The sequence below is a fragment of the Brassica rapa genome, chromosome A07 (assembly GCF_000309985.2).
Source record: "Brassica rapa cultivar Chiifu-401-42 chromosome A07, CAAS_Brap_v3.01, whole genome shotgun sequence".
Lineage (NCBI taxonomy): Eukaryota > Viridiplantae > Streptophyta > Magnoliopsida > Brassicales > Brassicaceae > Brassica > Brassica rapa.
Genome location: NC_024801.2, coordinates 6497275 through 6524651, shown reverse-complemented (window position 1 = coordinate 6524651; position 27377 = coordinate 6497275). Strand labels below are relative to the sequence as shown.

At 38.0% G+C, this 27377-nt stretch overlaps 3 protein-coding genes across 4 annotated transcripts; 1 reads left to right on the top strand and 2 right to left on the bottom strand.

The window, feature by feature from the left end:
* Nucleotides 1–5292: 5292 nt before the first annotated feature.
* Nucleotides 5293–12585, bottom strand: LOC103849240. Its single transcript, XM_033275920.1, has 4 exons — nucleotides 10794–12585; nucleotides 10052–10573; nucleotides 9409–9798; nucleotides 5293–8929 (listed from the first exon to the last, which is right to left on the bottom strand). The coding sequence occupies exons 1-4, from the start codon at nucleotides 11670–11672 to the stop codon at nucleotides 8225–8227; spliced, it is 2496 nt and encodes an 831-aa protein (XP_033131811.1). The 5' UTR covers nucleotides 11673–12585; the 3' UTR covers nucleotides 5293–8224.
* On the bottom strand, nucleotides 9809–10762 carry LOC117126546. Its single transcript, XM_033274888.1, has 2 exons — nucleotides 10280–10762; nucleotides 9809–10246 (listed from the first exon to the last, which is right to left on the bottom strand). Exons 1-2 carry the CDS (start codon nucleotides 10532–10534, stop codon nucleotides 9977–9979), a joined length of 525 nt encoding a protein of 174 aa, XP_033130779.1. The 5' UTR covers nucleotides 10535–10762; the 3' UTR covers nucleotides 9809–9976.
* A 197-nt stretch (nucleotides 12586–12782) lies between the features above and the next one.
* LOC117126543 lies at nucleotides 12783–27368 on the top strand. Of its 2 annotated transcripts, XM_033274876.1 has the most exons (9): nucleotides 12783–20443; nucleotides 20525–20872; nucleotides 20961–21140; nucleotides 21223–21322; nucleotides 21399–21789; nucleotides 21866–23382; nucleotides 23770–24268; nucleotides 24353–24579; nucleotides 24671–27368. In XM_033274876.1, exons 2-6 carry the CDS (start codon nucleotides 20655–20657, stop codon nucleotides 21976–21978), a joined length of 1002 nt encoding a protein of 333 aa, XP_033130767.1. In that variant the 5' UTR covers nucleotides 12783–20443; nucleotides 20525–20654; the 3' UTR covers nucleotides 21979–23382; nucleotides 23770–24268; nucleotides 24353–24579; nucleotides 24671–27368. The 2 variants fall into 2 exon arrangements, with proteins under 2 accessions (XP_033130767.1, XP_033130766.1); XM_033274875.1 differs by having other exon boundaries at nucleotides 12783–20872.
* The last annotated feature ends 9 nt before the right edge of the window (nucleotides 27369–27377 follow it).

Below are 27377 nucleotides of genomic sequence, written 5' to 3'. Positions count from 1 at the left end.
GTAGAAGTGTCTAGGTTGATCATTCATCCTTACTTGTTACTTTCTATAGATCTACTAATATAAATAACTATACATATGATATATATAAATAGTTTGATGCTTGATGTGTGAAAAACATAGATCTATTCTAAGGTTGTTAAAATATGGTTGAATGAGGTTTGAGGATTGAATGTGATGATTGTATTGATTGGGGTTATTGTATAAGAGGATGATATCTATATAATTGGGAAATGTAAATGAGTTGGAGAATGACTTTAAGGCCTATGTGTGCCGGTGTAGCGTGGTAGAATGACATATATGTATGTCTCGGGCGTTACATCGTTTCTTGTTGGGTCATGTGGCAATTGTTGAGTTGGCATGATTCATCGTCGGAGCGGACATGCGGCGTGCCTGTAAATGAAGTAACATAGAAGGGTGATGTCGTGGAGACAACGTGGAACGTATGAACATGGTGGCGGATCAAGCGAGAACCGGTGTCGGTAACTTGATTGCTTGAAGGCGTGAGACAGCGTGATGTCATGGAGACAACACAAAATGAAAGTTCTCGTGCGACAACATGAGGAACGCGGGTACCGATTTAGGTGGCGTGGTCTCATTGTTGGCACCGCCAGGGTTTATCCTCGTTTCTTGTTGATTGCTTTCAATTTACTGAATATTAAAGTTAGATGCTTATGCTATGTTGTGTGATGATTGTTGGTGATTGATTTCGGGGCTCCTAGAGCTTTCCTCACTGAGTATTTGTCGAAATACTCAGCCCTCCTTTCTTTTTTAGGTGAGTTCAAGGAAGTGCAGGAGTGATTGTCTCGGTGTGGTGCTGGTTTTCGGGTGTTTGGTTTTCTTTAAGTTGTTTTACTTTAAGACTTGGTGATTTGGTTTTAAGTGTTTCCTATTCGTTTTAGTACGTGTTTGTAAAACATTTGAATTCGATCCTTGGAAATGAGATTTGCATTGGCCTATTTAAGTATTTTTATTGGTGAAGGCAATGTGAATTCATGCCGTCTCGGTTAAGCGAGATATGGGTGTGACAGCCACCATGCCCCTCCGACAAGTTCTAAAACACTACAACTCCAGAAGATAGAAACACTTACGGTATGGCAAAGCAGAAATGATGAAGCAAACCGGTTGCCTCGACGTACATCAATGCCTTTTAAAAGTTAACAAAACTTGCTTCCTCATTTTCAAACAAAAACGTAAAAGGCTACAGAACTACAAAAGAAACAAACGGCGTGCAAGAAAGACAGTTGTAAGAATTATTATAAGTTTATGTACGTATGTGAATAATGTAACACATAAAAATGGTATAATACAAAGATATCTTTGTTAATAATGTTAGGGAAGTAATTGGAATTTGGGTTCCATGTAAAGCATTTTGATTGATCATCCAATTCACCCTCTCATTTGTTATAGTGAACAACACCTACAAACAAATCACCACACTTCTGCACGACCAACTCCGTCAAACTTTAAGCTAGAAATTCTCTTAATCAAAATAAATAAATATTTGGGGACTCATATAATTTTTTGATGCAGCAGTTTCTTTAGGTTTACAAGACTGTTTTTTTTTCATGTATTAGTGGCTGAAATAAGAATCTAGAGCTGTTGGGAGACATCTACTACCTACACATAGGTTTTTTCGGTTGATTATAGCAGATTTGCTAATTACTTCCTACGCTTATTTGCTTATGGCTAACAGATGATGGATACGATGCACAATTTGAACAAACTCCAAGAAGGTTGTCTTTAAGAAAAAAATGAAACTCGAATGCAAAGAGGACAAACTAGCTGTGGCCGAATCGAAATTTGTAACACGGAACTCCTAGGATTGGATTGGATTGGAATCAAGTAGCATTTATTTTGTAAAAAGAGAATGACTAAGTTGTTGTATATGGTTTTATTGTTGAAAGATATTATCCATGTGAACTTTGGCTAGATTGATGAAGGAAAATGAGTCTTCCAAACCAGGATTCCTGAAAAAAATCCTTTAGGTTGGAAAGGTACGTCTTGGTGTTATGCTTCCTAACAGATAAAACTCCGTTCAAACGGCAGACTCAAGCTTTCGTAGTAGGCAAGTGTTGGTTATTATTCTTTTTACAAAAAATATCTTGAGAATATAGTTTTTATTTAAGCGCATTTGTACTAAAGCATGTTTGATTTATTGACTGTCAGCAGAAAAAGGCCTTATATGCCGTTGACGTATTATAGCTGATACTGAATTCAAGAAATAAACATATAAAAATAATTTTTTTTATCACCGGTATTTTATTAACAAAGACCAAATTTACAAAAAGTCCATTAGAAGGGCAAGATAAACAAATAACTAAAGGGGTAAAACAAAAGCTCAGCCGAAGAAGCCCAACAAGGGAGCCCAACAAACTGATCCTGATCGACAGCACGTGTACTCACGAAAACGAAGAAGAGACACCCGCCGAGAGAGGATTACGTCAGCTCCTTACACCGTCATTGAAGTCGTCGTCGGAAGTCAAATCGGTATCCACCGGAACAGGATGCACGGACGACACATTTAACAACGACACAAGCAGAAAAGGGCAAGGTTGCCATCACATCAAAGATGAAGGTGATTTAGTTGAAGGAAATCGATCTAGGTCATAAGAAACTCCTAATCCACAACCGATCATCTTTATTGATTCTGATAAGACCGAAGATGAACCTAACCCATAACAGGGGAAGGAAGGGCCATTCCGATGAAGATTGAAACTCAACTGAATCTGTGAAAGGGCATAGAGGCGAGGAACATAGAAGAAAAACAAAGGAGAAAAAAAACATTAAGACAATAAAACAAAATATAAAATCTGGATAAACCGACAAGAAGCCAGCCGCCGCACCGGAAGGAAAGGTGTGACGCCGGAGGCAGAGCCAGCCAAGCAACACTGAAGGAACCATCGCCTGCTGGAAGAGAAGCCGACCAAGTCGTTGCTGAAGAAGCCGCTGCTTGCCAGAGTCGAAGCCCGATCACCGGGAGTCAGAGCTGGAGAAGGAACCGGCGTAATCATGAACCTCTCTCAACATCACATCTTTGAAAGGTTCCAAAAAAAATTATCTATGTTTTGTTTTTTTGTGCAACAATTATTTATGTTTATATGTTAAATCCAAATTTAAATTTTGTAAAGTTATATTCTCCTTGCTTTCAAAATTAAACTATAACAAAAATAATGAATAAAATAAAATAGTTACATATTCATGAATTATTTTAATAGTCAAACAAATATGTAACTATAAAGGCAATAATAAAACAAAAAGTGAAAGTTGTTATAGAAAATAGTAAGAATATATATTACGTATAAAATATATTATATATTTACTAAATTTTCATTATTTTTTTATTATAAAATAAAGATTTTGTAACTATTGTGAACGTGAAATGTAGGGTTATTTCTTCAAATATTTGTGCAAAATAAATATTATGTAATAAAATAACATAATTTAACCTAATTTTAAATTGACATGAAAATTAAAAAAAAATGTCTTTACATAATCCAACAAAGATGCAATATAAAATTGCCTGACAAAAAACAAAGAAATCAGAAGTAAAAATAGATAATTTATATTAAACAAACAAATTAAAATATTTATATCTCATAATAGAAATACCTCACAATTTTATTAATAATCACAGTAATTTTATTAGAACTTTTTCCAATAGTAATAAAATTGACGACAAAGTTTAACGGATAAAGATGATAATTTCAAAAATAATGGTCCACACAAAATATTAAACAAAATCATTTAACAACAAATGATAAATGAAAATATAATGGAATAAATTTCCGCGCAAAGCGCGGATTTACACTAGTGATGTATAAACTACACATGATAATATTACCTCCATAGTTAATGTTTAGGGGTTTTTGCAAAATTGACCTACAACTTAAAGTCAAACACAAAACTAACCTCCCTTTTTTTTGAAAATGGGTTTTGCCCTATTCACCCCACAAGTTCATATAATCTACGAAAATGCCATTAATTTTATTTTTTTTTCGAAAATGACATTTTTACTCTCTCACCCTCACCATCTTCAAGTAATTACAAGATTGCCATTTTCATCAATACCACAACCACCATGAACAACCAATTTGAAGCTCTTAATGCTCCCAAAATCGATTTACCCTTCTTCTTTTTCCATTCTTGTGAACTAAACACAACATATCTCTCACTTTCTCTCCACAATGAGCTAAAAAAACCCAAGATTTTGATTCTAAATTTTTTATGGTTCATAGAGTCATAGAAGCTAACGATTCTGGGTGGGTGACTTTCGTTTGTGATTATGTGTGCTTGGAGAAGCCATATGTATGCTAAGGAACTTATCTCACCAATTTAAGGTATGACATCGAGTTTTTTTCCAGATCTGTTCGTCAGACGACTTACTTGGGAAGTCGTCTGGCTGTAGACGACTTACCTGGAAGTCGTCTGGTCAACGCAGAGGTTATTTTTGCAATTGACTTTGAAATCTGTAACCTGAGACGACTGAAAGTTAAGTCGTCTACTATTGTTTGGTTTCAAAAAAATTTCCAAAGAACCTAGACGACTTACATTTCAGTCGTCATAGGTTAGTTTTCCATTTAACTGGATAATTTCAGAAGTTTGACTTCCCCAGACGACTTACATTTCAGTCGTCTGGCGAAAATTAAAATAATAATATTTTTTTAAAAGTAGACGACTTACAGTTAAGTCGTCATAGGTTAGTTTTGCAATTGAAAAAAAAACTTCAAGATTTAATTATACACAGCCGACTTATAATTCAGTCGTCCACCAGACGACTTAATGGTAAGTCGTCCAGGATTTTTTTCCGAGATTCTGGTCAAACCTGGTAAATCCTGGACGACTTACATTTCAGTCGTCTCGTGGACGACTGAATTATAAGTCGTCTGTATATAATTAAATCTTGAAGTTTTTTTTTTCAATTGCGAAACTAACCTATGACGACTAAACTGTAAGTCGTCTACGTTTAAAAAAATATTATTATTTTAATTTTCACTAGACGACTGAAATGTAAGTCGTCCAAAAAGTCAAACTTCTGAAATAATCCAGTCAAATGCAAAACTAACCTCGGACGACTGAAATGTAAGTCGTCTAGCTTTTTTGGAGTTTTTTTTAACCAAACAATTGTAGACGACTTAACTTTCAGTCGTCCGAAATAATAGATTTCAAAGTCAATTGCAAAAATAACCTCTGCGTTGACCAGACGACATATAGTTTAGTCGTCTAGACAACTTAGATTGAAGTCGTCCGCTTCGATCTTTAATAAACTTTCGTTTTCCTTGTTCTAAGTTTGCAAATGTGTTTTATTTTGACTTTTTCAGATGATGCGTCAGTTACATGCAGTGTATGGAGAATGGTTGTTGAAAGATGGAAGTTGGAATTTTGTGGTTGATCATTTCAAAGGAGCGAGAATGTTATTTTTGAATGAAGGTTCGACACATGCTGATCTTGTTGCAATGGCTCAAGAAGATTATAACCTGGACATGAACACAGAGTCTGTGGAGCTAACCTACTCATTACAACAGATGGCTCCAGACCTTCCTCCTATTCATGTTACAAGTGATAGACAAGTTCGGAACTTGCTCGAGATAACTAAAACGCATGAAGTACGTCTTTGTGTATCAAGCTTTAGCAAGATGAGAACGGTTTCAGAGGAAAGGGATGAAGATCATGTGGAGGATGAAGCTGAGGAGGGGGATGAAGCTGAGGAGGGGGATGAAGCTGATGTGAGCGATGAAGATGAAGAGGGGGATGAAGCTGAGGAGGGGGATGAAGCTGAGGAGGGGCATGAAGCTGAAGAGGGGAATGAAGCTGAGGATCATGATGGGGAGGAGGATGCTGACATCCCTGTTGTCGCTGATGTTGAGGATTATAGTGAGTATGGAAAGGTTAAAGATGAGGATGAGGAAGAAGATGATGAAATCTGTTTTGATGATTACAAAGGGGCATATGGTTGTGAAGGAAAAGGATCATCTGCAGACAGAATCTATGTCAACCAGAGCTTTGCTAGTAAGGATGCACTTGTTTCAGAGTTGCGGTTGACAGCGGTGAGGCGTCGGTTCTCCTTCAAAATATTCAAGTCAACGAAAACTCTGTTTGTGGTAACATGTCGTGTTAGTGGTTGTCAATGGAAGGTCCGAGCAAGTGTGAAACATGGGACTAAAACGTTTTGGGTAACCAAGTATTTGGCAACTCATACATGTTCCATCCCAAACAGAATCGCTCAGCGGAAACGTTGTACTCCGAAGTACATTGGTCGACTTTTCATAGATCGAGTTGGAATCATTGATGGGTTGAATCCACAGCATATCAAAGATGCGATGAAGAACGTGTTTGGCATGACACTTGATTACACCACTTCATACAGAGCATTGTTATATGCGCAAGAAATGGTGAGAGGATCAGCGGAAGACGGGTATGAGCGACTGCCTTCATATTTGGAGCAAATCAAGGCAGCAAATCCGGGTTCTATCACAGCTATATAACTTGATTCTCTGAATAGATTTAAGTATCTATTTCTTGCTTTTGGAGCTTCGATCAGAGGATTTAAGTATCAGAGAAGGGTCATTGTGGTAGATGGGACTCACCTAAGTGGGAAGTATGGGGGTACTATGTTGGTTGCAGCCGCACAAGACGGTAATTTTCAGATATATCCATTGGCTTTTGGGATCGTAGATGGTGAGAATGATGAATCTTGGGAATGGTTTTTCACAAAATTGACGAGCTGTGTATCTGATGAGTATCCTCTGGTGATAGTCTCCGACAAGCACGCCTCCATTATAAATGCGTGTGAAAAGGTGTTTCCTTGGGCAACCCGAGGAATATGTTATTATCACCTTCAAGAGAATATTGTCAAAAAGTATAAAGGGAAGCATCTCTTGTACTTGGTGAAAGGTGCTGCTTATGCTCATACACTTTACGATTTTGATCGGTACATGGATGAGATACGGAGTGCAAATCTGGATCTTGCTGAGTATCTGGAGGAAGCCGATGTGACCCTATGGTCTAGGGTTCATTGTCAGGGAGACAGGTACAACTTAAAAACGAGCAATATCGCTGAATCAATTAACTCCGCACTGAAGCGAGCAAGAGGATTTCCTATTCAGTTCCTGCTGGAGTTCATAAGGGAGAAGCTAGGAAGGTGGTACTGGAAAAGGAGAGGAGATGCTTTGAGTCTTACAACTCAACATAGTCGGGGTGTTGAACACTTGCTTGCTGTCCGAGAGGAGAACGCGTATACTCTGAGAGTCCAACAAATTGATGGATGGAAGTTCTTTGTGAAAGGTGGCAATAGGGACTGTAATGTTGATCTGGAACTTCAAAAGTGTGATTGTGGTGTCTATCAAGTCGAGGAAATACCTTGCTCTCATGCTATACCAGCTGGAACAGCAGCTGGTGTGCATATCTCCACACTTGTGTGGCCGGTCTACTCAAAGGATACTTTGTTTGCAGGATATTCAGAGAATATATATCCTTGTGTTGGACAACTTGTTGAGGCACGCACATGCTTTCCTCCGGAAGTAAAGCGTGGTCCGGGGAGACAGAAGAAATCAAGATGGAAATCTTGGTTGGAGCTATCCAGGATGAGAGGACGCAAACCCCGGAAGCAACACAGGGTTTATAGGTGCTCAGTCTGCAAAGAAACTGGCCATAAGCGTCCACAATGTAAGAACTGACGTGGAAAACCTTTAAGTAAGTCGTCCAGAAGACCTTTAAGTAAGTCGTCCAACGTCTTAACTAGAATTTTCTTCTGGTAAGTCGTCCAGAAGACCTTCTGTTTAGTCGTCCAACGTTTTAACTAGAATTTTCTTCTGGTTAGTCGTTCAGAAGACCTTTAAGTAAGTCGTCCACAATGATTTTCTATGTTTTATGAACTTCTCTGTAGTCGTCCACAATGATTTTCTATGTTTTATGAACTTCTCTGTAGACTCTATGTTATGAATTTATATGTTTTATGAACTTTTCTTTGTAGACCTTCTATGTTAAATCGTCCAAACTAATTCCAACAGTGCAATTTAAAAAAGACAAGTTAAACATTACATATTCCGAAAGGTTACTGCACTACCAAACTAATTTCCTACGGAATTCAAGTTTGGTATGAGGATAGGTTACAAAAAACATCATCCTATCCTGACCCTGTTAACATCCCCTAATCTACCTAACAACAGTACACAAAAGCATCAAGTTCAAATACAATCGCAACAGCACACAATAACACATCCAATATCTAATCATACGTTGCTAGGTTCTCATCATTGTCTTGGTTTTCCCATTCATGGCACATAGGAAGCTCTCGAAATATATCCAGCGCCATCTTCTCCCTGATGGTCTTCCCGTGTTTTTTGTCAAACGCGGTGGGAAATTCCATCCCAAGAGCATGACATTCGATGTACTTCAGAGTGAAGGGGCCACAATCACCAGCTCGGCACTGAGGTACTCCAACGGTTTGTCTCGCATATGTGTATGGCTCCAATGTGTATTGAACCTTTTGTTCGCCAGAGAGCGCGCACTCAACAAGCAGATAAGGGACCATTGTGACGAAAGGCTCCATTACCTCATCGAGTTCTTCAGGGCTAATATGAGAGACAATGCTATCCCAGACGACGATGTGCCTCTTAGGGATCGATATCCATATAGCAATCCAATGCTGGTTCTTGAAGTTCACAGGTGCATAGATATCATCCACATCCACCCCCCAAACCTTCTTAGATTGGCAAAAAGAAGGTATCACGCCTGCATGATAATTCCACGCCCCACCAGGGAGTCTTCTTCCTAAACCGTTGGCATCAGGAGCGTCGCTCTTAAAATCAGTGTAGGAGGCCCTCCACTGCCGAGAAAATACATGATCAAGAAAGCACATTCTGTCGCTCCTGAAATGTTCTGGATGGTTTTGGTACCGTTGCCTCAGTATATTAATAAAGGCATCCATTTGCTGCATATAAAACAATACAAGTCAAAAAAACTTACAGACGACTTACGTAAAATAATTACCAGACGACTTATAGACGACTTACAGACGACTTACGTAAGATAACTACCAGACGACTTACAGACGACTTAGAGACGACTTACAGACGACTTACAGACGACTTACGTAAGATAACTACCAGACGACTTATAGACGACTCACAGACGACTCACAGACGACTTATACAAATCAGAAAAGTACCAGATAACTACCAGACGACTTATATAAGAGTAAGAAAATAGCAGAAGACTTACATGGTCGGTCAGCCATTCTAAGGGGGTTCGGAGGACCTGATAAAATCGACTTGGACATCTACGTGGTTTTTTTTTCAGAGGCAGTTTATAAGAACTTCAAACACAAAATGTAAATAATTAAATGGAAGCTTTTTTTAATCAAATATAAATAAGCATATTTTGAACAGCAACTTACGGATCTTTTTGCACCCATGCAGTGAGCTCCTTCGACTTCATCTTGTCATAGGGTGCAAAAGGATCATAGCCTCCGCCAACCTGTTTGTTTGGAATGATCTGTTTGGCAGTGCTGTTTCCCTTAAAAGGAGTTTGCTGTGTGGGAGCAAGCTTCCTTTCTCGCACACTTTTTTTACGGAGATTCACCAAAGCAGTCTCCTTCTTTGTCTGCCTTCTAGCTTTTTCAACGAGTAAATCTGAAGCGGTGGAAACTTGTTTGTCCAATATAAGAAGGCTGGGATCATCACTCGGTAAGTCGTCTGCAGGACTCACAAGAGAGAGCTCACTCGAGGAACTCGGTTCTGTAGTAAGACTCGGTTCTTTGGCTTCCTTCTGTCCTGCTTTTGCCCCATTCTCACTTTCACTCTGCAATTTCGAGTTCACAGTGTGTTTAAAAACTATTAACAAAAGCCCTTACAGCAAAGATCAAATTCACACAAGAAACAAAGCACACATGTTCAGAATCAAGGCATACAGTGGTTCATCAAAGCACACTAGAAACAAAGCACACATGTTCATCAAAGCACACAAGAAACAAATCACATCAGTCCTGACTCTTCCTAACACTTTGCCTAGTGACTCTCTTCTCTGCAATTTTGGGAGAGGTTTTGGTACTAACCCCGGGTTCGTCAACAGGTTTTGGTGGATTTGAAGTGGTTGTAAGTTGACGATCATCAGATGAACCCCCTCTGTTGGTGGTTCCCACCTTCTTCTCCACAGCTACCATCCTATCCGCCAGTAACTTGAGCTCCTTAAGGCACGTCCCAAAGCCAAGATTAATGGCATCAGATATGTCCTTCAAGGACTTTTCAATCTGCTGATGCGTCATCCCTTCACTACCCGCCACAGGTGTCTCAGCAGAAACAGAAGAACCTTTACGAGCTTTCTTCCGAGGTCTGCTACTTTCTTCCTTCACAACACTCTCTGACTTCACAAGACTCACTTCATTCTTCACTGGACTCACTTCCATCTTCACAACCTTGCGAGTACCGGTGACTGGCCAGCATTCCATGGTCCACTCCCATCCAGGATCATTAAACATGACTTTAATTATGTTATCCGCGGCAGGGTCATCTACGTCTCCGTCCCATTTTGAAAACATTTCATCAAAATCCTTCTGAACGAAGTTCTTCACGATAGTCTGCAATAAATAAAAGATATAAACTTAGTTAAGTCGTCTGAGAAGTATTTTGTTCTCAGACTACTTAAAGTTAAGTCGTCTGAGAAGTATTTTGTTCACAGACGACTTAAAGTTAAGTCGTCTGAAAGTCTTCCAACAAAAAGACCACTCAGACGACTTAAAAGTAAGTCGTCTGAGTGGTCTTTTGTTGGAAGACTTTCCACACGACTTAACTTTAAGTCGTCTGAGAAGTCTTAGGAGTGAAGTTAAGTACCTGTTTATTGATAGCAGCCTTAAAACATTTGCGTTGTCTTTTGCCACCCTTGTAAGCCAGCAACAGTGGAGACGGTCTGTTTGGTATGGGAGACCTATAATTAGCACCCAATTCTGGCATAGCATAGTACGCCCACACTTGGAGCACTTGTATGAACCCATCAACAGTGTAACCAGTTTGCGTCAAGTCTTTTGCCTTCAGAGAATCCATCAGCACCATAAACGCCACTCTCCCCCATGGATAATTCTCAAATTTTTCTAAATCCATCACTAGCCTTGCAAGACTAGCTGATGTAGTGGATGAGAGCTTTTTCCCTTCGATGTATCCTGCGTAGATGGCAAGGTATCCCAGCCGCATGCGATCATCCCGAGACCACTCGTCGCAGTTGTAAAATGCTTCTGTTATCTGTTCAATACTTGGCCCAGTATCGATATCAACATGCATCTTCTCCCAGAAAGCAGCCATCTCCGTCGTAACCTCACACCTTGGATTTTCCAGGTCCTTGATGTAATCGCAGTTCAGCCCAGTGAGGTGTTCAAACTCTATCAGTGAAAACCTCACAGGTTGTGAAACGACAAGACTCCAGAGCTCAAACTTCTTCTTGATGTCTAGCTGAAAACAGAGCAAAAAATGTACCAGCCTTGAAGTCCAACCAAAGTCAAGCTCCTTGAATTTGATGAACACTCCTAACTTCGATGCCTTCAGATCCTCATATTCGTCAGCTGTGAGACAATCACATAGAGCTTTAAACAACTTCGTGTCATCAGAATGATACGAAATGCTCCTGATTGCATCGGGCTCTTCTCCTAATGTAAACATCCTCGGCGGGAGTTCTGGTAAATCCATTATAAGGCCTGCAAATAATCACAAACAACCATCTCAAACACATAGGTTGCGCACTATGCTAAATGCTATAGAAGACTTGCAGACGGCTTCCATGAAGTGAGAAGACTACTCAGAGGACTTCCAGGAAGTGAGAAGACTACTTGGACGACTTCCAGGAAGTCGTCCAAGTAGTCTTCTCACTTCCTAGAAGTCGTCTGAGTAATCTTTCAGCAAAAGACTACAAAAATCTCAAAATCTTTTAAACAAAAGACGAATGACTTACAGTTGGAGAATATATTGTCCGAGAAGATATGGTCGGAGAAGATGTGGTCCCAAGCCGTTACAGATCTGCAAATCGAAGGGAAAAGAAGAATCAATACTAAAATATTTAGGGTTTTCCGGCGGCTAAACGCCTTAATACATGAGAAATAACATATCGGCGGCGGAGTTTGGCAAACGAGATTTCAGATCTGAAAAAAAGGAAGCGGACGGTCAGTTTAAACTACGAAAATACTCTACGGCATGAAGGAGAAAGGAGATTCGTCGTAATCGGAGAGATTACCGGCGAAGATAACGGCGGAACACGACCACGGTAGGGTTTTCGTCTTATCGCCTTCGAAATCGCCGTTGGAGAGAAATGGCGCTAGGGTTTCGTAAAGTTGTGAAATAGTGAAAACATAGCTTTTATATGTCCGGTAAATGATCCTGTTAGGTTAAAACGTACATTGGTAAAATTAAAGGTTCGGTACGATGTGGACGACTGAAATATACGTCGTCCGTGTAAATTATTCAACAGACGACTGAAATATAAGTCGTCCACACCCTAAACATAACCCCTAAACTTAATTATCTAATTAAACACTTCATAAAATCAAATCAAACTTGAAAAGTGTTTACTATACACATAAATAAACACATATAGGTGAAAAATAATTTTTGAAAAAATATTTTAGTTTTCCAAGATCTAACCCTAACAATACATACAATACTACAACATATGTTTGCCAAACTCCTAAACCAAAGAATATCATGATTCACTACTTCCACTCATCTATCTTCAAAACAAATCAATTTTATCATATCTTAATTTATATCACTTAAAACTGTTTATAATCACCTGATTTTTATTTTTCACGCATCAAAATATTTTTTTACAAGATTTATAAATTATTTTTAAAATAAACTGGTACCAGACGACTTAAACTTCAGTCGTCCAGACGACTTCCAACAATTCAGACGACTCAGACGATTTACTAGGGCTATATTCGTAAAAATGACTTCTGTTTTTTTATTTGGTTACAAGGAGCTGAGCTGTAATTTCACTAGGCTTTTAGGTTAGTTTTGCATTTGATTCAGGTTTGGATATAGGTTTGGGTTTAAAATCAAGTTGTAGGTTAGTTTTGGCAAAAACCCCTAATGTGTATATCTAATAAAATAATTTTTAACAATAAAATAAGTCTGCCTTAGGTAGATCATCTACAATCTCACAAATCTATTAGACCTAATGTTCTAGAAAATATAAGCATAGAAAATAAACTTCCATCTAAATAAGATCTAACCATATTCTTCATGATCTACTTGTATTGTTCAAGAAAATACAAAAAGAAAACAAAAAAACTTACACAACCGGTATTTGGAGAGACCGAAATGAAGAAGAAGATAGATATTAGGGTTTGTATAAAAATTATAATAGAAGAGTCTTATATATAAATTTTTTTATAGAATTATGTGATTTCAGTTGAACACTAAAGAATCTTACTACTCGTATATTTAATTTGGGCCACAATATATTTGTATATTTGTTTAAGACACCCAACGACAATATTTCAAAAAGTCTGTGAAAGTTCCATATTACATAAATTTGCCAATATATAATAAACAATTTAACTTAAAAGGGTGTTATATTTATATTTCCATGACAATATGAATTTTAGATCAATATTATTAAATTTAGAAATTTATTTTTTGAAGTCCTCTTGTAATGCTTTAATAGTCAGAACATTTCCATCACATTTAAATTGTAATTAACACACTTGGAATATCCCTTTCTTATTATTTGAGGAGCATTAAAAATAAATAACCTTTAGTTCATGTGTTTATTACAAGTGTGCCATTTTTTATGTGGCAACTCCACAAGCTCTCTCACCTATTCTATTTAAAACCCCTTTGTTAGCTAGAGTAATTACACAACATGCCATTGATCAAAACATTATAATTACCTTTGTTTTTTTACATTTGTCACATATATACGTTGATATGTATTACATCAAACCTCATCATTTATTTTTTGCGTTGGTTACCTTAACCGAAGTTCTACGTATTACATCAAAGATTTTAAAATTATGTTAATTACCTTGACTGAAGTTTTTTCATTAATTTGTTTCAATACAAAAACATTACTGACATACGTAGTGGTATAATTGTTTTTATTCAAAATGAATATAGAATGTGCAATTATCAACCAAAGTTTGTTTTCTGAAAAATCCTAAAAAGTATTTGATGATCAATACATGCTCAAGTGATACATCTAACATATGCGAAAAAATATTTGTTCTCTTAAAAATATATCAAGAAAAAAACTTTTTTTCTTAAAATAGTGAAACAGAAGAACCATGCATATGACATATACTTGCCCCGTTTCATTAAATTGTTAGATGATCTCCGCCTTGCGATTGTAGAAACTAAGGTACAATACGATTTTCTGGCATACACATATAAAAACTTACCTTAGGTGATCTATCGTAATTAAGATTTTAACGCCAACTTGCATAATGAAAATAATTGCGGAGCAAATTGCCCATGATTCAAACGTTATTTGCAAGAACGAAATTGATTGATGATTGGGAAAAAAGAAACTTCTAATAACTTTTAACATATTTTTAAATTACAAATTTGGTAAACTGATGGTAATAATACGTGATTTGCGAGGACTTGACTTTTGTATATAAGGAACGTAGATTAAAGTTTAAATTATTGTAATCAATTAATAATCGTGAACTTTCTTGAATTTGTTCAATTGCGATTGATAAAAGGAAGTTTGCTTTAACTATTTACAATATTAAAGCAATTCTCGACTAAGATTGGAGCGCAAGTTATGTGTAATATTCGATTTAGTTACGACCATTATTTTGAATCCATATGACCACACGGCGATTCCTTTTTAGTATAAATATACGGCTTCTATAATTCAGAAAACTCACCACACATTTCTTCTCGACTTTGCTCATTTCAAAACATTCTCTCAAGCAATCAAATGGTTGGCTTTAACTCTGTTTCCGATTTGAAACCATTCAAGACATTGTTTCTTTTATATTTTATTAGTCTATTGTTTATGTTTTGTTTTATTTTATATTTTTAATTTATTTTATGCAAACAAATATATAATTTTTAAACAAAATTTTCGCAGCTTAATTTAGATTGACATATTAAATTTCGTCTAACCCTTACTTTATAACATATAGTATTTTTTGCTATGACTTTAACTTTTATTATGTCTACAAATTAAAAGTGTTAATATTTTGAAATCTATTTATTCCGCGCAAGGCGCGGGTTATCACCTAGTATGTGTTGTTTTGGGACAATTCTAGATCAAGAATTCATTTATTTGAACTTATAATCCTGAATGAACGAAGAAGCATCATATCGCAAGCAATTAAATTCAAAAACTCATTTCTCCAAAGCGGATTCAACGAAGAAAATATTAATCCCAAAACACATATAATAACCAAAAGTTCAAAACCAAAACCAAAATATGAAAAATGAAGAAATTTTACTTGACTAAGATTCCAGCTAGTTCATCTTCTCCAAATAGAACATGTTTTAAGCACACTTTCTTGGTCAATGAAGATGTGTCAGGTGCACCTTCCTTGTGCTTAGTAAATGGCATAGACATATAACCTTATTGTTATCTTGACCATCAGTGAGATGTAAAGCACTCTAAGATATTATAAACATAGACTAAGCATTGTTTAACCATTCCATTTGTATATGTGGATGGCATAGACATTACCTCTTGACCACTTGTAAATGTCAACCCCTTTTCTGAGAGAGATTTTGTTTGAGTGACTCCATCGTTTAAGTATTCCATTCTCTCTTTTTATAACCTACCCACTTTGAAAATCTCAGCTCCCTAAACAATGTGCTCTTTTCAACATAGACACCAAAAGTAAAAGTCTTTCCAACAACTTGATTAATAGCTTCAGGCAAGTCAGTAGCATCTTCAAGCTGACGAAAATTGGAAATAATGATTAATAATACGTACAGACTAGCAATTCACTCAAAGTCATTTGGAAAATAAAAGGTAGATTGTCATATGCACCTCATTAAATGATTCATTCAAAAGTTTTGTATCAGTTTCACTAATAAATCCCTTAGCCACCAAGTCAAGAATCATAACTCTTGCTTCTCCTGTATCGAAGTTTAAACCTAAAAATTAAACAATTAGTAATTTTAAAGCATATTCTAAAACCCGTATATTGTATAACTGATAAACATTTTAGTTTACCTGGGTGACACGAAAGTATAGTTTTCCTTGCACGCCTCACACCACCAAATATGTGAAGGAATCTCATGTCCACTAAGATTCTTCACATTAGTTGCTACTTTAAAAACTTTTTTGTTGCTTATGCTACAACCAAAGTAATACCATCCCCAGTCTGAATCAATTGCATAGACAGTACACGATACCAAGCATTTTTCAGCCGACATGTAAAGGTGTGCTGGAGATCGTGGCCTGGGCCAGTATATAGCTTTTGTAGACGTGCTGCAGGGAGCATATATCTTCCCCTGGTCGATAGTAACCGCCAGGATCAGCCTCTCCTAGGCTTGTCCGAAAAGAAGATCTTCTATGTGTACAATCTTGCCTTGGAGGCTGTAGAATTGGTGAGCTCTGGTTATGGACGTCTCCCCCTCATAGATTGACGTGTTTTCCTCATAGATGGATGTGTTCCCATGAATGTAGAACTTCATCTTGTTGGTATTAATCGCATGGATTCATCGGTTATAAGCATGTTGATGAAGTTGGCCTTCTAGGTCTCGAATCTTGCCGTGGCGGCTATGGAGATGATGAGCTCGTGTCTCTCTCTGTGTTATGGACCTCCTCTTTAGATTTAGAAACCTCTCTTTATAGTGGAGGTCGTGCCTCCTCTTTAGGGTTTGTAAATATTCCATATATCCTTAGATAATAAAATATTTCCACTCTTCTTTAAGGACGGCCTATATATTGGAATACTTCCTCTTTCTCTTGGATTTAGGAAGATCCCTTCTTCTCTAAGCTGATTAACGGATAAATGGAAGATTTCCATTTATCTTAAGGCAGGAGAGAAATCACTTGGCTTGGAAGACGGAGGAAGGTCCCAGACTCGGGGACAGGGACCCGGGACCCAGAGGCTGGAACCCGGACCCTGGGGGCAGAGACCTGGAAGACGGAAGCTGGAGTAATCTTTTCATGGAATATTTTTCCCCAACAACGAGTTACTGCGGTTTTAAATCGTAAAGTTCCATCGGTGACTCTGATCGAAATGACACAAGAGCATGTTCGATCCAATCCCGAAGGAGGGAGCTACGAGGACGGGACTATGACAGCACGATCGTTCCAACTCGGCGGATGGCCGAACTGGTCGCGTGTTGATCCAGTTCGGCCATCCGCCGAGCTGGACTGGGCGGATGGCCGAGCTGGTTGTGTTGTCGATCCAGCTCGGCGGATGGCCGAGCTGGTCGCGTGTTCGATCCAGCTCGATCGGCCATCCGCAGTGCTTGACTGGTTCAGCTCGGCGGATGGACGAGCTGGTCGTGTTGTCGATCCAGCTCGGCCATCCGCCGAGCTGGACTGGTTCACGTCGGCGGATGGCCGAGCTGGTCGTGTGGTCGATCCAGCTTGGCCATCCACCGAGCTTGACAGTGTGCTCTGTCCACCCTTCAATTAAACAGACATAACTTATCACTACAAGAAAACATGTGATTCCCGACCACAGTTTGCGACTGAAAACGTAGTCGTTAAGTTTTACGACTGTTTGGCGACTGACGGACAACTGAATTGCAACGTGGAAATTTTAGTTGTTAATCAGTCGCACGATAGTGACTGTGACGTTTAGTCGTTATGCCATCATCATATTACGACTGATCCGCGACCCCATTGTTGTCGGAGCTTATGTAGTCGCAATATAGTCTGAATATTGCGACTATTTCGCGACTGATGTATAGAGTCATACGGTAGCCGCAAACCAGTCGGTGAAAACCGGTACAAAACACGTGGTTTACGTTTTACGGTTGGTGTAACTAAATTTTGTAAGTCAACCGCCTAATCCGTCGAACCATTACGACTGATCTGCGACTACGGCGTCTTCGGAGCAATTCTGTAGCAATATAGTCGGAGATTTTGTGACTATTTAGCGTCTGCTTTTTTTGTGGTCGTAACGGAGTCGCTAATCAGTCAGTCAATACCGGTACGAAACACATGATTTACGTTCCATGGTTGGTGTAACTAATTTTTGCTGGCTTTGTCTGTATTGAGTCGCTAATAAGTCGGAAATGTTTCTATAAATACTACACGATGTTTTCCATACATTTCTGCTAAGAAACATAAAAAGAAAGTGAAAACAACAAAAAATCGTTGAAATTCAAAATTTTTTTTTTTTGCAGTGTTACAATGTCGGGAAATTCCAACTATTCCCATTTTCGAGAATGGATGTACAAGAGGATCGATGAAAAGACGGGAAATTTCTCAGAAGAGTTCATAGCAGGGGTGGATCAATTCATGACATTTGCAAATTGCCAGCCTATCACGCAGAGCAATGGGGGTAAATTTTTCTGTCCATGTAGTGTTTGCAAGAACGATAAATTTCTTCCGGGATCAAAAATTTGGAAACATATATATAGTAGAGGATTCATGCGAGACTATTATGTCTGGTATAATCATGGAGAAGAAATTGATATGAAATTAGAAACGAGTCATGTTGATCCGACACCTTTAAGTGGTAGTGAAGAAGTTGGTAATGAAGATATATATGTTGATATGGTAAATGATGCATTTCGTGATAATGTGAGGTGTGATAATTATCACGAGGATGGTAATTACCAGGACGGTAATTACCAGGATGGTACCAGGATGGTCCTGGTAATTACCAGAATGTAGTAGACGATGTACATTCGAAAAGGTTTTACGACTTGTTAGAAGGAGCAAAAAATCCCCTGTATGATGGTTGTCGTGAAGGTCACTCGCAGTTATCCTTAGCTGCTCGAGTTTTACAAACTAAGGCAGATTATAATATGAGTGAAAAGTGTGTGGATTCAGTGTGCCAAATGTTGAATGACTATTTACCAGATGGAAACATGGCAACCGACTCACACTACGAGACAGAAAAGCTGATGCGCAATTTAGGGCTCCCATATTTTACAATTGATGTTTGTATCAACAATTGTATGATATTTTGGAAAGAAGATGAAAGGTGGGAAACATGTCAATTTTGTGGTGCTGAAAGATGGAAGCCTAGGGACAAACGCCGTAGAACCAAAGTACCATATAGCCGTATGTGGTATCTCCCTATAGCTGATAGGTTAAAGAGAATGTATCAGAGAAAGAAGACTGCAGCGGCAATGAGATGGCATGCTGAGCACCAAGCAAAAGAGGGAGAAATGTGTCATCCATCTGATGCGGCTGAGTGGAAAAACTTTCAAGAAATACATCCGCGGTTTGCCGAAGAACCGCGTAATGTTTATCTTGGATTATGTACTGATGGATTCAATCCATTTGGAATGTCTCATAATCATTGTGGCCTATAATCTTGACTCCGTATAATCTGCCCCCGGTATGTGCATGAAAACAGAGTACCTGTTTCTTACAATTCTAAATTCCGGGCCAAATCATCCACGAGCTAGTCTTGATATCTTCCTCAAACCTCTGATTGCGGAGTTAAAAGAACTATGGTCAACTGGAGTTGAAGCATACGATGTGTCCTTGAATCAAAATTTCAACCTAAAAGCCGTGCTTCTGTGGACGATAAGCGACTTTCCGGCGTACGGCATGCTTTCCGGATGGACGACCCATGGTAAATTGGCATGTCCAATTTGCATGGAAGATACTAAGTCTTTTTATCTGCCTAAGGGAAGGAAGACGTGTTGGTTTGATTGTCACCGAAGATTTCTTCCTCGTAATCATCCACTGAGGAAGAATAGAAAAGACTTCTTGAAGGAAAAAAATGCGGTAAATGAAGTTCCACCAGAATCTTTGACTGGTGAGCAAGTTTATTCAGAGCGGTTAAATGGTGTCAATCCTCCTAAAACGTCTGTTTGCGGTGGAAACGGTCATGAAAAGAAGAAGCCTGGATATGGAAAGTACCATAATTGGCACAAGGAAAGCATATTTTGGGAGTTACCATACTGGAGGGATCTAATTCTCCGTCATAATCTTGATGTGATGCATATCTAGAAGAATTTTTTCGACAACATCATGAATACTCTTATGAATGTGAAGGGTAAGTCGAAAAACACAATCCAGTCAAGATTGGATATATCAGAGTTTTGTGATCGGCCACACTTACATGTTGATGATGATGGTCAAGCTCCATTTCCTCCCTACACATTGGACGAAGCCGGGAAAAAAAGTTTATTGGAATGTGTGAAACACGCAGTTAAATTTCCCGACGGTTATGCTTCAGACTTAACTAATTGTGTTGATATGGAGAACAACAAGTTCTCTGGCATGAAGAGTCACGACTGCCATGTTTTTATGGAGCGGCTACTTCCATTTATCTTTTCAGAACTCTTAGACAAAAACGTCCATCTTGCATTATCAGGTGCTAATTTTTTGTTATATTTTTTTTATATTTAATGATACAACTTGATATGTGATTTGAAGAATATTTCTAATTTTGTAGGTGTTGGATTGTTTTTCCGTGACCTTTGCTTGAGAACTTTGCAGAAAGATCGTCTCCAAATTCTAAAAAAAACATTATTTTGATCATCTGCAATTTAGAGAAGATCTTTCCACCATCATTTTTTGACGTGATGCAACATCTCCCTATACACCTCCCCTATGAAGCTGAATTAGGAGGACCTGTCAATTATAGGTGGATGTATATCTTTGAAAGGAATTTCAAAAAAGTGAAAGCAAAAGCAAAGAACAAAAGATTTGTTGCTGGATTGATTGTTGAATCATATATCAATGAGGAGATTGCTTACTTTTCTGAGCACTACTTTGCTGATCATATACAAACAAAATCAAGGTAAAGACTTTCATTATCCTGCAGATTCCTTTTTTCTTGTATACTCGTGTTTTTACTTCAATGTAATGTGGTCCATTAATTTGTGCAGGTTTACACGATTTGATGAAGGTGAAGTTCCTGTATATTGTGTCAGCGGAGTACCAGATATATTTACACATGTAGGTCGTCCGAGTGGAGAAATGCAAGAGATATGGCTTTCCGAGAAAGACTATAACTGCGCACATTCATATGTATTGCGAAATTGTGATTATTTTCAGCCATTTGAGAGGTACAATTTGGTTTATCATATTTTGTTTCAATATATCGCACTATAATTCCTCATACTAATTTGTGGTTGTGATCTATTATAGGATGTTTGAAGATTATCTAACTGCAAAATACGGAGACATTTCCGAGAAAGAACTCTCCACAAAGAGAGTTGATGAATATCATATATGGATGAAAGATTACGTACGTCTGATCAATAATATTATGTACCTAATTGTGTCTATAATTCTATATATAATGATATTTTATATATATGCAGGTTCGTTACTGGAGCAACACACACGAGCTTCCTGTGTGGGTCAAAAATATTGCGAATGGACCCGTGAATAAGGCCAAAACCTGGCCCATCTACTTCACCAGAGGTTCCTTATTTCATACGCAAAAGCATGGTGAGGGACGAAAGACTTGTAACTATGGCATATGTGTTAATGGAGAGAGTTACACAAATGCATCAGATGAAGCTGATTACTATGGGATCTTAACTGATATCATTCAAATTGAGTATGAGGGGGCAGTGAATTTGAAAATTACACTTTTTAAATGTAAGTGGTATGATCCTATGATTGGTAGAGGCACTCGGCGGAGCAATGGTGGCATCGTGGACGTTCTTTCATCTAGGAAATACTATAAATACGAACCATTTATTCTAGGTACGTACGTATTATTTATACATATTAATTAATATAAATAAATATGTATTATTAAATTTTTATTATATGATAACAGCATCTCAAGCACATCAAATTTGTTATATCCCGTATCCGTACGTAAAGAAACCAAAGCAGTTGTGGTACAATGTTTTAAAAGTGAATCCGAGGGGAATCATTTCAGGAGAATAAGAAGACAGCGAACCGGCAGTGTTACAACAAGACAATGATGATGCTGTATTGATGACTACAATTGAAGATATACCAGTCGACCATTTGTTACATGCTCAAGGAGAACCGATTAATCTTGATATTGACGTCGAAGATGCAGAACCGGAGGATGAATTCCAGTGTAATCTATCCTCGACTTCTTCTAATGATGAATGTGAAGATGGACAAACACCATCCTAAAATGTTTTACCATAACTTATTAAGTCATATCCCTAAACTTATGTTCTTTACTTTTAAATAATGTGTTGTTTACTTCCTAATAATGTGTTTTTATATTGTTAAGTGTTATATCCTAAATTGCTATATCCATTGATCAAAAAAAAATTGCTAGACCCTAAATTGTTAAAAGCAAAGAAAAATAAAATTTTAAACCCTAAATTGTTATAAGCAAAGAAAAAAAATTGCTACACCCTTTACCCTAAACCCGACTTTCCCCCCGAATTTTTCTAAGTCCCCCGGTAAAGTGTAAACCCAATTGAAAAAAATTTCTAACTCCCGCCTAACCAATTAATCTAATCCCGCTAAGCCCAATTTTTAGACCCAAAACCCAAAACAAAAACAAAACCAACCTAAGCCTAATACACTCAGACAACTGCATCTCACTCTCTTTCGATTAGAAAGAACCCTAATCTCTCACCCTCCCTCGAATCTCACTCTCTTTCGATTCCACCGAAACCATAGAACCCTAATCTCTCACCCTCCCTCGAATCTCACTCTCTTTCGATTCCACTGAAACCATAGAACCCTAATATCTCACCCTCCCTCGAATCTCACTCTCTTTCGATTCCACCAAAACCATAGAACCCTAATCTCTCACCCTCTCTCGAATCTCACTATGTCCAATTCCTAATCGCTGAATTCCAGAAATGCCTCATCTCTCTTTTGAGACCTAAAGAACCCTAATCTCTCATCTCTCTTTGAAACGATGTCATCAAAAAAGAAGCAGAAAGTTTCAAAAAAATCTCCCCTTCCCTCGCAGTACCATTTCGTTCCTAGGACGACAGCTCCTCCTGTCTCCAACCGCCGATCTCCACCAGGCGTGAGTGACTACCCACCTCTGAGGCAGCTCTTCCAAGACTCAGAGGCCCAAACTCAAGCTGCTTCAGGGCCTCTTCATCAACCATCTCCACCGCCTCTTCATCAACCATCTCCACCGTCACAATCTCGACGGTCCGAAACGTCAGCGACGCGACGTTCTCCCAGCAGGTCTCAGTCTCAAGACTCTGCGAGTACAGAAAGTCCAGAAGCTGTGGAACCGACGCTCTCTGATGGGCAGCCTCGTTTACTCAACCAACTGCTATCCCAGCCAAACCGGGGCACTGACATACCAATCCTTTCTCCAACCTTTGAGCCTGGAACAACATGGTAACTATTTTTGTTTATGTGTTGAGTGTTATATATATTTTTAAAGAACTCGACTTGTTAATTTGTGAATATTTGGAGTGATTGTTGATGTTATTTACTTAAGGCTTTGCTACTGTAATATTAATTACTTATTTTCGTTAGTTACTGGTTCTTTAATTGAGGCTTCTACTGTAAGATTAATATTTGGAGTGATTGTTGATGTTATATACTTGAGGCTTGACGAGTCACTGGTTTCTGTGTTTGGAGTGATTGTTGATGTTATTTACTTGCATTTTCGCTAGTCACTGGTTCTTTAATTGACTTTGGCTTGCTTTGGTTGGCTTTGTCACTGAATAATTACTTGTCATTCACTCTAACATATTCATTATTTTGCTTCTGTGTTTTGAGGTTTGGTCGTGACAAAGGGAAACTGACCCGGAGGATCACAAAGACTTTTACGAAAAAGTTTGATGAAGCTTATTACAGTTGGAGTGTTGTGCCTCAGAACAAAAGAGAGACGACATTTGTGGAATTTCCAGTTAAGTTTTATCTTCTATATTTAATATCAATTTTTGTTTAATTTGATTTTTAACATCAACCTTCTCTGTTTTTTTTGTAGAAAACTCACACTTGGGATCAAATACACACTGGTATTGTTCAGTAGAAGTTTGAGGCGGTATGTCAGCGACGTATGAAGGACATGGTTAGCGTTCGTAGGAGGTCACGAGTGCGACCACCCTGGATCCACGGTGAACTGTGGGAACAAATGACTGCGTATTGGGACACTCCCGAAGAGGAAAAAAAGAGTCAGACAGCATCGGACTCTCGGTTGTCTGACCGGAACGGACTTGGTCCACACAAGCACAACTCCGGCCAGAAGTCTTTCGAACAAATCGAACATGAAATGGTAAGTCCTTTCTCCCTCCAATCATACAAGTTAAACTTGTATTTGTGGCATTTAACCTTTACTTCTTTTTTTTATCCATTTTAGGTTGAGAAATTGGGCAGACCAGTTACTCTTGGTGAAGTTTTCATGGAGACACCTACAAGAAAGGATGGGAGCTTTGTCGATTTGAAAGCAGAGAAGGTTGCAGAGATGTATAAGAAGAACAAAGAAGCCAAGTTGACTGCCCTTGAGGCTGAAAACTCACAGACATCAGACAGTGCTTCCATGATCCACAGCTCTCCATAGAGGAGGATAATGAGATATTCCTTTTGGTAAGCTGTTTCTTTTATTTTTTTTGTTTGTTCTTTATACTTGATACTCTTTTCTTCTGCTTTGTAGAAACAATTTGATTTGTTTTTGTAGTCAACTTTCACAAATGAAAGAGGACAGCACTATGGCATTGGAAGCCTCCAGCAAACTCTCATCAATGGGAAACGGACGTTCAGTGAATTTTCTTCATCTGCATTCCTCGACATGAAGAAGCTTCTTGAAGATGCTCACCGCAAAATAGAAGATCAGGCTGCTTCTAATGCAGCACAGGCTGCTATTATTGAAGAGCAAGGTGCTTGTATTGCAGAGCAATCAAAGCAGATCAAGGAGTTCTCTATAGTGGGGAAGTTTCTAGCTGCAACTAATCCATTATATAATGAGTTTGTAGCTGCTAATTCCAGCACCTGATCATGCTTTCCTGTTTATTTACCTAGAAACTTATGACTTTTGTAAGTTCTTTTGTTTAGTTGCTTGTTTCAAACTTTTGGAGCTTTAACATTTTCAGTTTCAATATTAACCACTGCTTTTTAATTTTACAATGCTCGATAGCATAGATTTATTAGCATTACAAACCAGAAAGCACATAAAATCGGAATGGCAAATTCAAAGAAACAAAAAGAAGAGTCGTAATTCAGTTGGATAAAATTACAACATTTTACGACTAAACCGCGACTGATAAAAAAATGTACTCGCGAAGTAGTCGCAACATTAGAGACTGAACTGCGACAACAACTGTGACTACACTCAGACTAAAAAGGTAGTCGCTAAATGGTTGCAAAATTAACGACTGCATTGCGACTACATCAGTGACTACACTCGGACTAAACAATTAGTCGTTAAACGGTCGCAAATTTAACGACTACACTACGACTTCATGCTCCGACTAATTGATGACTCCTAATAACCGACTGATTAACGACTGCTGATAAACTAAGTAATCGACTAAAAATAGTCCTATATTGGACGTGAAGCAATCGGAGTGTAGTCGTAACACATTATGACTAGTAGACGACTATATGCCGACTGAATTGTTTAGTTGTAAATGTGTCGTAGAACAGTCGTAATATAGCGACTGATTTACGACCAATATAATTACCGACACGTTGATTGACGACCATGCTTAGTAGTCGCTATTCAGTCGTAAAACGTCATTTGCGACTGTTTTGCTTCTGATTCTGCAGTCGGGAACTACTTGTTTTCTTGTAGTGTATGCTACAGAATGATGATTGACCTCAGACCGGTGGCATTGGAAAGTTAACTCTGTGCAGTTCTGCACCTCAAAACGAACGAACAAACGAGTTGGACTGCTTGTTTGGTTCCGTGATCCATTTCTCTCGAGTCTTTTGCTTAGGAAATTTTGTCGAGAGTGTGTCGAGAAAGCTTTCATACAGGAACACAGTTTTTGGACGTTTATTTCGAGATTACCGTTTTTGATCCCAACAATGTTTGCTTCTTATTGTGGATAAAAATTATACGGAATTTATATTGCGAGAAATATTTTCTGGGGACTTTTCACTACAAGAAAACAGGACCTTAATGACTAAAGTATTAGTAGCTAGTTGGTCGTAATATGGGCTTTAGGACCAATTAACTTCGAAAATCGATTGGTCGTTATAAGATGATCGTAATTAATAATTAGAGGCACATTGGTCGTAATATTGCGACTAGAAAAATTAGTCATATATCAGACGTAGCTTTACGGCTCAATAAGTTGGTCGTAAGTTAAACGTAAATACATTTGTCGTAAAGGTCACGTACATTTACGTCTCATATATTAGTCGTACACTGGTCATAACCTTATGACCAATTTACCTGTAATGTCGATGTTTATTAGTCGTAAGCTAACGAATATCACTCAAATTACCCTAAGGAATGAATTACTCTCTCAAATAAGAGGTTCAGATGTAGTACTTAGGGATCGAATCTATAGAGACTCTAGGATTAAACAATAGATTATGGTCTTGAAATAAATCTAGATTAAATGGTTTATAAGTTTTAAAGCAGTAAATGGAGTGGTGAGCAATTTTATTGCTCGATTGATTTTTTTTTAGGTTGTTAACAGTTTGGAGAAATAGCTAGATTCAGGTATATTCCCAGGTATGATAAGTAAACTTAATTTGGGTTTGTAGGAGTTTATTGTTATTAATTATTCTTGAATTTAAACTTACGATATAATCAATCTGATTATCTAATATGGATCTCGGATTTCAACTCTCGTATGTTAATCACGAGAAATTGTCGATCGATAATTCTTTATGAATATCGATCGATACACCTTTCAAAATATCGATCGACAGGGCTATCGATGTATCGATCGATACTTCTTCCAGAAATTTTTACGGACAGGTTTAATTTATATTCTCATACTCACTAGATCAACTCTCGTCTGTATCTAGTCAGTTAGATCATACTAGTTAATTTTCAGGTATTGAGTCAAGCAATGGCTTGATCCCAATTAATCCTAAGATCTAGCTTTAAAGGGTGATCAATCCTAAACTTAGCTTTAAGCACAACTAGATGAAGAACTATATTTCTAAACACCCCTAACAACAGTTTAATTCAGTATTACATGTATCAACCTATTGAGAAACCTAAACCTAACAGCAAGAACTACTCAGACATATTCATAAAGCACATAGTTATGATGGTCTGAATAATACTCAATAGATAAATAAAAACATAATAGAGTAAGAAGCAAAAGGAGTTCAAGATCTTCCCTCTCTCAAGGTGTACAGATCTCTCTCTCCAATCCTAAGCTCTCTCTCTCCAGAATAGTATGAAGCATAACCGTCAACAATGG